This window comes from Hippocampus bargibanti, linkage group LG09 (genome assembly GCF_051943395.1).
Source record: "Hippocampus bargibanti isolate YZ-2025 linkage group LG09, ASM5194339v1, whole genome shotgun sequence".
Lineage (NCBI taxonomy): Eukaryota > Metazoa > Chordata > Actinopteri > Syngnathiformes > Syngnathidae > Hippocampus > Hippocampus bargibanti.
In genome coordinates this window covers 8,995,826-9,007,900 of record NC_142742.1, presented here as the reverse complement: position 1 = coordinate 9,007,900, position 12,075 = coordinate 8,995,826, and the positions used below count along the sequence as shown (strand labels likewise).

Here is a 12,075-nt window from a genome sequence, read left to right as displayed (position 1 = left end):
TAGGTTGTAGCAGAAGTACACATTCCACCATGACGTCCCTCATCCACTGGTGAAAAAGATGCTTTGATCTCTCTTTCATCTAGAACTGCTTCATACAACTAAGAGTGCAGAAAGTGCTTAAGATTGAAGACTGTATTTTGTGTCGTGTCACATTATTTGTTATTTTGTTGTTTTTGACCTCATGAAGGCGCCGCGGAAGTGGCTGCCTTTACAGCTGTTCCTGTATTTCGTTTTTGCCACTGTGAAGTGGCTGCCTTTACAGCTGTTCCTGTATTTCGTTTTTGCCACTGTGAAATGTAAATTTCTCCACTGCGAGACAAAGGCTCATTTTCTTTTGTGCATAGAACTGTGTTCGTCTTTTGCCCCCCCCCCCCCCCCCCCCCACACACACACACACACACACACACACCCCCTTTCAATTTTGCTGCTTTAGATTGCAAATTTCCCCATTGTGGAACTATTAAAGGCTTTCTTATTCTGATTTAATCTAATAAATGAGTCGCTGTATTTCATCAATTTGAATTCAACAGCACACCGGTGTATAAGAGACAATTATCACCTTTCAGTTTTCCTGATGCTATTTTTATTTGTTTTTATACAAAATCATCACTATTTACTTTGGCAGTCGATGGCATCACAGGGGTGGCACTTGATTGCACCTCAGACCTTTGGAAGAGGGTTGGTGAGGGGTGGGGGGTATCACGCTGCTTTTACGCACGCTTTCCCCTTTATGGAATAGGAGGAGCTTGTTGCATCGGGATGCTGCTCGATGCAGCAGTCCTGTCAAAACCATCCGTGTCCTCCCCCTCATCCCCCGACCCCTCTGCCTACCTCTCCATCTAGAGCAGCCCCGTTATCACTTTCATCTACGCACCCTGGCTCTTGGCTCCCCCAGCCCTGACGCATGCCTCAAAATGAGTCGCATCACCCGGAGACTGCGCGCAGGTGCTACATAGGTAAGATTGTTTGCGTATGAATGACTCAAAAGGATTTTTATGGTAAAAGTGAAGCTTTAGGAAGTGGCTTATCCCTTTGTCTCTTGATGACTAACGCGCGGCTGCTTTGTGCATGCAGACGTATTCACTAGAATAAAAAAAAAAAGATACGACGGGAAAAAAAAAGCATGCCTTTTACTGTTCGCTCAACTTTTTTGGGTGTATTTAATTTGTCAACTCTGAACTACAGTGAATCATCTTGCATGTGGAAACTATTAAAGGAATCTGTATTTCTTATTTGTAGGAATCCATTCCAGACTGACCATCGCAATGCATCTCACGGCCGCACTCTTGTTTGTAGCCGTAACAGGCGTCGCCGGAGGTAATTCGATTAGACGATAAGTCACATTGTCAACTCTATGGGCTTTTGTATTCTTATTGCTGTTATACGACAGCATGAATAAAACAACACATCTCTTTTTTCCTCTCATGAGGTTGGGGATGCAGCTGCAACGCCGAGAATGGCTTTTGTGAGAAGACGGGAAAGTGCAGGTAGCGATGCTTGCGATTAAAAAAACAACAACAAAACTCATATCCTGTGTTTTTAATATATCACCTGGAGAGCCGTTTGATCGTTTCTCTTCCATCAATTGCCAAACCGACATTTTGTTTGCTCAAACAATGGATTTTCTGGTTATAATCAAAGCCTCATCTCATCACAGCACACTGGCATTATGGGGACAGGAGCAACATGGGTGTATTAATAGTTCAGGATTGTTCCCAATTATGTATTTTTTTTCGCAGGTGCAAACCAGGCTGGCAGGGAGAGCACTGCGAGCGCTGTATCCCCTTCCCGGGCTGCCTACATGGCTCCTGTGAGAAAGCGTGGCAGTGTGTCTGTCAGCAGGGCTGGGTGGGCAGCCTTTGTGACCAAGGTGAGATCTCGTTAAGTATCACACATACAGAGGCAGACGAGCTTGTGATTTATTTTTAGATTGGGGGATGGAGAGGTGAGTGAAGGTTGCTAAAGGTCACCTTGGTCGTGAAACAAAAGTACTTGAGAACACATTCCCCCATTATAAGGTATGTGATTTGGGAGTTACAGCAGAGAATGTCATAGCGGTGGAGTGGAAATAAAGGACACAAGGAGAGATGGTGCCAAGTATGTGGGAGGTGGAGAGAAATTTTTAATAAAAGGAATAGAGAGCCAGATCCAAAGAGAATGCGTTTTTATGCCTGTGTGTGCGTGTCTGTGTGTGTGTCGTTGCAGATACTCGCCTGTGCTCGTCACAGCCTTGTTCTGGGAATGCCACCTGCATAGAGACCGGAGAGGGGGGATACTTGTGCGTCTGTCCCCAAGGTTTTGCTGGACCAACCTGTCAGTTGAGGAGGAACATCTGTCTTATGGATGGGTACACTAATTCATTAATTTTTTTAGTTGAATTTTTAAACACAATTAGTACCTCGAACTACAGAGCCCAATCTGTTGCTTTAACTCATTCACTGCCACTCTCGAATTTGGGAATTGAAAAGCATGACATGGAGCGGCATTCCTGAATTTGTTCAGGTTTTGTTTTTTTCTTGGGGGAGGTGCATTTCAAGCTTTGGTCAGACATCTGGCAATGTTTTTTACTTCCCACGAGGCAACAACATTTACCTTTCGTACAGCCACCCCCACTTTCAAGACAGATAACTCTACTACAACCAAGTAAGATTGAAATAGTTGTTTTTTTTCCTGATGAAAGAAGAGAGTATAGGGTTTCTTACGCTGCATTGAATGTTTAAGTAGTCCTAAAACTCAATATTCTGGGGGTCCTACAATTTGAGTGAAAATGACAAAAACCTTGGCACTGTAGTGGACACATATTTGCACATCGTCTGGCAGTGAATGGCTTAATTGTACAGGAATTTCTATTTAACTCATTCACTGCTAGACAAGTGGAAAGAAGAAACCTTAGTCTCTCTTCTTGAGCTGGAAATGAGGGCGGCTGTCCAAAATACAATGCAATACATACATATGAACAACAGCTGAAGCTGGAGCAAAGCACTAACACGGGGGATGCTGTCCCCGTGTGGAAAAGAATAAAAATGGCCAGAGGCTATGGCCAGCGTTGTATCAACACCCAAAAATGAAAAAACAAAACCTAGCATACGGCAGCTTTCCAGTCATCAACGTAGCCATCTACGATCATCCCGAAAAATAAAATCAAAAGTCCATTCTTTGCTATTTTTTTGTCATACTATGACTTGACAATAGTGCATGATAAAAAACTGCTGTCTCTGACCCCATGTTTTGTATTCAAGAAACCCCTACCTTAAAAATGTGTGAGTCAATTTATGCCATTAGCACGTAGGCGCCACTCCTGTGTTAAATTTAAAGGGCGCTGCTTCCATTGGCCAAGTAGCAAGTCAGCTGTGATCACTCCCACAATGGCGCAAACGTCCGTTTCCAACAGCTTTCATCTACTAACCTTATGACAATAAAGTTCCAGATGCCCCTTCTAAAAAGAAATAACACTCCATTTGAGTCATCCATATGAGTGCTCAGCTGTGACAATCGTGGCTCACCAAAAGGAAGATTGTTTCTGCTCCAAAGCAAAATAATAATAATAATAATAATATGTGATGCCGACTGAAATCAGATTTACTGAGGCTAGGTTTTCACTCCCTGATATTCTTACAGATTTCAAATTTTGAACCACCTTGAGATTACCTCTGTCCGTGGTAAAATGAAATATTTGTCACCTTATTAGTTCAGGAACCTAGAATTCTACTGTTCTTTACTGATTAACAAATAGAACTCGTTTGGTTTTTGCATCGTCGTCATGAGGCATACAGCGCCCATTTGAACTCCCAATCTAAAAAAATAAAATAAAATAATAATAATGGTTCCAGATTAAGGGTTATTGTCGTTCCCATAGAAGTCCAATTGGATTTGGTTTACTGATTCCTTCAGTTCTCAGTCTCTTGAGGATGACGAATCAACATGAACTGAATTGAATTTGGATATCAGTTGACCAGAAAAAGCGAGAACTGAAGTCGGAATTTGACAACAGAGTGTTTTGCCAAACGTCTTTGGTCCCTCTGAAGGCGACCATTTTATTTATTATTCCAGGACACAAATGGACCTCAGGGACAAAAGGCCTCACCAAAGTAATAGTATCATCATAAATAAGACATGATAAATAAGTATGGAGGACATGAATAAAGGCTAATCTAATCTAATTCCTTAATGTCAATGGTACATTCTCAGGAACAACTGTGAGACAATGTGCAAAGTATCAAGAAGACAGTGGTTCAAGTGAGTACAGAGCTGGAGCTACAATGATTCTAACGGGATGCTGTTCCACAGGGTTGTGCAAAATTGCAAAGAGGCACTATACAGTTAGATTCTCGTTACAGTTTAGAGAGTTAATGGTGACGGGGAAAGAATGTTTGCTGGATTTGTTGGTAGCGGTAGTGGATCAGTAGCGCCAGCCTGAAGGGAGTAGCAGGAAAAGATGGTAGGCAGGGTCCAGTAGGATTTTTGGCGCTGTCTTGATTCTTGCAGTGTGCAAGGCCTCGAGAGTGGGAAGGGCGGTGCCAATGATTTTTTTCCGCCGCCCTAACTGTCCTTTCAGGTTGAGGTATACTTTCTTTGTATTGAAGACACTACGTCTGTGTAAGCTCTCAGTCGTACAGGAGTGGTCCATCGATGAAAAGGTTTCTTCAGCCGTCATCTGTACTTCTTTCAAGTACAGATGACGGCTGAAGAAACCTTTTCATCTATTGAAGACAGTATTAGAAGAAGAATACTGTAATTATTAAGCTTGAGGAGAGAATATGTGCTTGCCCCAAACCTTGACACATCAATGAGATGGCATGTTGACGCAGTCTTCAAAATGCTGTGTGTCAGTCGGGGAGCCTCCCCGTGAACCCAAGCCAAGAACCCTCCCCCCCCGATCCAATATCTTTCACATGCATGTCAGAGTGCTGGTATACACTGAATCTTATTATACTAAAAATTAGATGTGATGACCTTCACTTGGCATTCACGGCGCTTGGTCTTCATTTAAACATCTTATTCCGAAGTCAATGACCCCCAACACAAACACGAGACACAATAGCAATGCGTCGGGAAGATGCAGTATTAGTCACACGCAGGCAGCAACGCCCCCGGTGCAAAGGGCCGTGACTCATTGATTCTGCTCCAACATTAAATGTTTTCAAAGTGTGGCCGCTTTATAATGGATCCAGAGTCACAAATATGTAATTTGCTGTGGTTTTTATTTCAGGTAATGTGATTGTAACCTGTCTCTGGGTAGATTAGTTACTGTTAAATTAACTTCTGTGGGGGGTTTTGCATAAATATCAAGTTAGCTTATTATTTTAAGTGAAATGGACTAAATTGTGAAATTGAAAAGGTTCCAAGATAGGGCCCCTGAGGCACCTCATAAAACAGCCTTCTGTTTATAAAAGCAGACCATGACCAAAAATGAAGGTGTGATACGATCAAAAACTCAATGATTGAATTGTAAATTCATCAGTATGAAATGTGCAAAATATTCAAGACATCTTTGAAACCAAAACAACACAGAAAAAATACTGTTTTTTTTTTTAACAAGTCAAGAATATTGTAGACAGACTGACGGGCAAGGCTTATAAAGTGAACCGACTGATGTGACAAATTGAACACATGACAGAAATAAAGAATGAAGAACGAATCGGATGAGAACTGAGGCAGGAAAGAGGTGACAAGAACCTCTTGCTTGCTGGATTCAAAATCAATATGTTCTTTCTACCGATCAACCTATCTTTCTGTTTGGCTATCAATCCCTCCATCCACAGTATTGACTTAACCATCCAAACATATGTCTGCCCGTCCATCCAACTTTTTTTTTTACCAATTATGCAAAACCCCACAAGAAACGTGTAGATGATAGTAGCTGAATTTAGTACGAGGGGGGCAACTGAAGAATCAGGGGGCCGAATATACTGCCCTTAGGAGCATCATTAACTTGCACATGATCTTTAACTCATTCACTGCCATTCCCAAATGTATTTGAGAATTGAAAATATGTATTATATGTATGTAAATATGTAACGTAGAGTGTCATTCCCAAATTTATTCAGGTATTGGTTTTTCGTGCATGGGTGCCAATAAAGCCACCTCTGCCGATGTTTTTCCTTTCCAGGAGGGGGCAGGATTTCCCTTTTTTCCATGTTAGCGCTTTGTTCCAGCTTCAGCTGTTGTTCAAGCGCGATATAAACCAATATGTATGTATTGCATTTTATTGTATTTTGGACAGCCGCCCTCATTTCTGTACTGGTAGAGACTAATCGTTTTGCTGAATAAACTAGGCAGGATTTCGGAACTCTTTTCATAGCCAGCATCAACAATACCATATCGAAGATACATTTTTAAAAAGTAGTGTATTTTCCAGTGTATAAGGCGCACCGCAGTATAAGGCACACCCCCAATGAATGGTGTATTTTCAAACTTGTTCCATATATAAGGCGCACCGGAGTATATTATTGTGCCGGTCCCAAGCCCGGATAAATACAGAGGGTTGTGTCAGGAAGGGCATCCGACGTCAAAGCTTGGCCAAAACAAACATCTGAATCAATCCTCTGAAGATGGAGGACACTGATTCGTTGTGGCAACACATTGAAGGGAAAAGCCGAAAGGAAAAGAAGAAGACTGGAGTACAAGGCACACCTTCAACGAATGAAAAAAGTTTTCCAAATAAAATATATAAATATATAAGTTTTCCAATTATAAGGCGCTACAGTAGAAGCTAGGGTTACGCACTACTTCTACAGGAGGAAGTGGAGTCGGTGGCAGCTGTCTAGTTGCAAGACGTGTTGTGGCTCAATATGACTCCACATAAGGCGCACCTGCGTATAAGGCGCGGGGTCATCTTGTGAAGAAAATCAAGGCTTTTGAGTGCGCCTTATACACTGGAAAATACGGTAGTCTGAAAAAGGAACGTTTTTCACCCAAGAAAATTGTTGGGGAAGGGGTTAAGGGAAACACAAAATGAAACAAAAGGGACCTTAGGACATGAGCTTGAGACACCTCACAAAACAGGCAAATGAAGGTGAGGGATAAAGCAATTTTTCAAATTTCTAGGATTTTATTTGTATTTTTTAGGATTGCGTTGAACATACAGACAACGATTCACGGTGACTCTTGGTGGGGATCAAAAGAACCCTTTATCTCAGACGAATCTATCCACTAAACTGTCGGCGCACACCTTCCTGACCAATATCTTCTCCATTCTGTCCTCCAGCTCTCCTTGCCAGAACGGAGGTACTTGTACCGAAACGGATGCCACCTTGGAAGCTTCCTGTTTATGCAGCGCTGGATTTTCTGGAAAATTCTGCGAGATCACGCCTGACATCTGTCATTCCAATCCGTGTCAAAATGGTGGCAACTGCACAGACCACGGCGCGACCTTCACATGCTCCTGCCCGCCGGGCTTCATCGGTTCGACTTGCAACGACACTGGCAACTTCTCCGCATGCGCCGCCGCACCCTGCGCCAACGGGGCCACGTGTGTCGGACAATCTGATGGAAATTTCCGCTGCATTTGCCCCAAATGGTTTTCGGGCAAGCTGTGTTCCGCGCAACACCGTCCCAAAAACAAGCCCAAGCAGCTTGCGGCTAAGCCCGCCGAGCACAGGGTGTTTTCGCTAACTCCGCAGCATTACTCGCTTCCTGCCCACGCCTTCCACAAGCTTCTCCAACCGCCCGAGAGGGATCTGCTCAAGATCACGCTTAAAGAGACGGTCCACCACTCCCCCGGCGTGCTCTCCAGTCACGGTCAGCTGGTGTGTTTCGGCATGCTGGCCCTGCTCACCTGCCTGGTCATTCTGGCCACTTCGGGCATCGTGCTGTTTGGCCGATGTGAGGCGTGGCTGGTCAACGCCAACTACAGCAAGCTCGTGCGGCAGCAGCGCGAGCACCTGCTGAAAGAGGCGGGCGGGTCGTGCCACGAGGACACGGAACACTCGGTGAACATCATCTTGCCAGAGAAGATCCGACTCAACAACTTTGGGAGGCACTATACCTCCATCTGACCTTTGGAAGGTGCTTGCAGTGAATGTCGAGCAGACCTTGTCCATATCCGTTTGAATGTAAAGTCCAGCACAAACGTGGCACTTGATTGTCAGTACTTTAACGCAGGGATTCTCAAACTTTTGCGGTCCAGAGACCCCCCCTTACAGGGCGCAACCTTTCTCCAAGGACTCCCTCATAATACCAATTCATTCGCTGCCATTCCCAAATTTATTCGGGAATTGAAAAGTGTGACGTGGAGCGCCATTCCTGCATTTGTTCGGGTTTTTGTTTTTCTGCCGATAAAGCGCTGGTCAGACCTCTGGCAATGTGTTTGCCTTCAAAGAGGGGGCAGCATTTACCTTTTGTCCATGTTAGCGCTTTGTTACAGCTTCAGCTATATAAATCAATATATATGTATTGTATTTTGTACAGCTGCCATTTCAAGCTCATATAACTCTAGACCTATGTAACTTAGGAATTAACTCTTTTTTTCCTGATGAAAGAAGAGAGTCTAAGGTTTCTTAAACTGCATTTAATGTTTATGTAGTCCTAAAACTATGTTTTGTGGGTCCTGCAATTTGAATGAACATGACCCTGGCAATGGAGAGGGCACATTTTTGCACATCGTCTGGCAGTGAATGAGTTAAATAATGATCCATTTACGTATTTACGTATTAAGACATTTCCGGAGTTGTAACTGACTGCTTTCGGAGCCCCAGATGTCTGCCCCCCCCCTGCTTTCAGAACCTCTAATGTAATGTGTATGTAATGTAAGGCGTGTCATTAGTTGAATATATGCAAACATGTTAGGACCACATGGAACGTTGTACATTTTTTTTCATGCTCATTCATGCAAAGCTGCTGCTAAAACATTTGGTACGCGTGCACATTCTAATAATTATAAAATAAGGAAAAAATGCTTTCCAACTACAGCTCTCTGCTTTGCCCCAAGTGCAAGTTCACGAGGACCAGCCGGTAATTTAAAATATAACGTTAAGCGCCATTCCCAAATTTGTTCGGGTTTTGTTTTTTCTTGTATGGGGGTGCCGACATAGCGCAGGTCAGACCTCTGGCAATGTTTTTTCCCTTCCGCGATAGGGCAGCATTTGCTTTTTGTACAGCTGCCCCCACTGACATCTCAGACCCATATAACTTGGGAATTAACTCTTTTTTTTCTTATGAAACAAGATCGTCGAAGGTTTCTTACGCTGCATTGAATGTTAATGTAGTCTTAAAGGACAACCGACGTCACTTTTTTGTTTTTTAACTGACACCAGAAAAACGGTTTATAGCATCTAAAATACCCAAAACACGCAGTATGATATTTTTATTCAAAGGCAAAACACCAATAAAAATGACTTAAAGTGTCCAAAATCTGCAAAAAATTGAGCTGCGAATTGGGCATTTTCAAAAAGTCCCGCCCCCAGTTCGTGACGTCACGCCAAAACGTCTTGCATTGCTAGTGAATCAAAACAATGGCTTCAGATTCGGACAATATGCTTTCTTGTTATACATCCAGTTATGAATGTGATTCAAATAGTTCTGAAGAGGAAAGCATACATGTTTGCAATCGATTAAATAATTTATTCCATGCCATTTTGAGGCAACATTGGGGGGAAATCTCTCACTAAAAAAAAAAAGAGGCACAAAATGGCGACCTCCTGTGGCCACCTCCGTTTCCACAGGCTGATAAATTCCTTATATGGCGCTTGGACGCCCTCTTCTGGCCTTCTGGCGGCTTTTGGGTGCCATATGAGGTCCCCAGACCAAACAAGTACAGCAAAATACATCGACGTGATGGAAGGACCGCTACAATGCGTCTTTTTTACGGTCAAGGGCGGTCCTTTAGTGACATCACGTACGGACTCGTCACCAACTCAAAAACAAGACTTCCTGAATATTCAGCGCAAGTCTTAAAACGTTAAATATAGCTATATGCGTTGGAATCTTTGTAAAATACACTCAGTAGAAGTCATTTGAAGCCATTTTACAAATTATGGACACATTTATTTACACCTTTAAAACTCAATATTCTGTGGGTCCTGGAATTTGAGTGAAAATGACAAAAACCCTGGCACTGGAGTGGACACATTTTTGCACGTCTGGCAGTGAATGAGTTAATGGGATGTTACAATTAAACAAGTAACACGTTCTTTCAATATTTTTTTTCTTTTCATCAAAGGTTTTTTTGCTTACTTTGTGATTGGATGGTTGAGGCTGTGAAGGCTTAATGACACATGGCAAGGCTAAAAATAAATATTTCTAGAATATATGTGTTCAGAATATATGGCCAAAACAAACATGCAAATAAAACCTTTGAAGATGGAGGACACTGATTCGCTGTGGCGGCCCCTTGAAGGGAAAAGCCGAAAGGAAAAAGAAGAAGAAGAAGAAGAAGAAGAAAATATATGAATATATGTGTTCGTGCAAAAATTGTAACAAGGGTGTCAAACTCATTTTTTTGCTGCGGGCCACTATTTCTGTTATAGATTTGGGAAAGCCATTAAAATGTTTCATCCCCTCCACTTATTATGGAGCACACAACAAATTAATGAATGAAGTTTTCAAATGTAAGTAAAAAATAATGACAGCTATTGTGGTTCACATGGGACAATTTGAAATTTTGTGTCGGACTTTAACAAGCATCATGGAATTTCACTAACTGAATTTGATTTCGTGGGCCGAAGAAAATGATATGGAGGGCCAGATGTGGCCTTGACTTGGACACCTGTGCACTTGAAGATGCTATATTTACCTAGAATAAGTGCAGAGTGTACATTTCTTACCTTACTTTGTTCGAGAACTGTTGATCATGATTGTGAGAAATCGTTAACAAGATCAGTGTTTCATATTTAAATTATTAATTCCTCCCATTAATAGTGGATAACTATTTGAGAAAAATGTATTGTATTAAATTGATAGACCTTTGCAATCATCAAGCAGTGCTCCGTTCCTAAAAGCTCGGTGAGCCCCTGTTGTGCGCAAATTCAATTTCAAATGAAGCAAGTGCTTAGTACAAATGTAAAGACTCATTTTCATGTGAGAATCGTAATTACTCAGTGTGCCTGGAAGTGACTGATTGCAACTTCCCCCCTGTGGAGATTTTTCTTTTTTTTTGTGTTTTTTTTTTTTTTTTTTTTTTTTTTGCTGCTTGTCCCCTGCCATTGTGAATGAAAATCATCACGTCTACGCAGTTTTACTTTTTAATCGTTCCCGTCAGTTACTGATCAGTCTGGATTACATTTGAAGTTTCTCCTCAACTTAACTTACCGCTGAGTGACAGCTCTGCTGAGCTCCAAAATTAAGGTTGGATCAAAGCTGCAAACAATCTTTCTCGAGGCAGCCACTCGCTTCTCCTGATGTATGGGGAAAAAGACAACAAAATAAGATTTGTAATTTGTAAATGTGCTGAGGCTGTGTGTCACTTTGCGATAGAATCACATGTGTGCAGCACACTGCATGGAAAACAATAGATATATTACAATTTATGAGCTAGTGATAAGTAAATGGTTGTATACAGAGGCAGTCATATGTTTTAAGAATAGATCCCTCTCGCAGTGTGCGCTGCTTTAGAAACGTGCCTGTATTAAATGAAGAACAATGATGGGGTGTGTAGAAGTGGTCGACACTTAAATTGCCGGTGTGCAAATTAATTGAAGTTTTTTAATTAAATAGTGATGAAGTGCAAAGGAGCAAAAAAATTGAATAAAAATGTATTGTGTTGTATAAATACGTATTTGGTAAACAAATGTAGGATGACAAATCAACAGCTGGTATGATATTGTATAAATTAATTATTTCTAATGTTTCATTTCAAGTTTCCTTTTGACCTATCTCCAATGATTTAGTATATATTCAGCCATGTATTTATATTGATTGAAATTACTACAAGATGCATAATTAATCTGAATACTGCGAGGCTTGATTCAACGTTCTGCTTTTACTGCAACTACGATATTCTTATAATCTCAAAATCTATATTTACTCTTATGCTATTTGTCTGAGACTATTTTTACTGACTGTACTTTTCTGTACATCATCATACTGTATGTCATCTTTAAATAAAAATGTATTTGAGGAGGACAAAAAGTGTCCATC

General features: G+C 41.7%; 1 protein-coding gene across 1 annotated transcript; it reads left to right on the top strand.

Annotated features, from left to right (window-relative positions):
- Window positions 1-465: 465 nt before the first annotated feature.
- dlk1 (delta like non-canonical Notch ligand 1) lies at window positions 466-11,255 on the top strand. The gene is made up of 6 exons (XM_089005153.1): window positions 466-956; window positions 1,240-1,317; window positions 1,430-1,487; window positions 1,740-1,870; window positions 2,206-2,347; window positions 7,208-11,255. The coding sequence occupies exons 1-6, from the start codon at window positions 905-907 to the stop codon at window positions 7,995-7,997; spliced, it is 1,251 nt and encodes a 416-aa protein (XP_088861279.1). The 5' UTR covers window positions 466-904; the 3' UTR covers window positions 7,998-11,255.
- The last annotated feature ends 820 nt before the right edge of the window (window positions 11,256-12,075 follow it).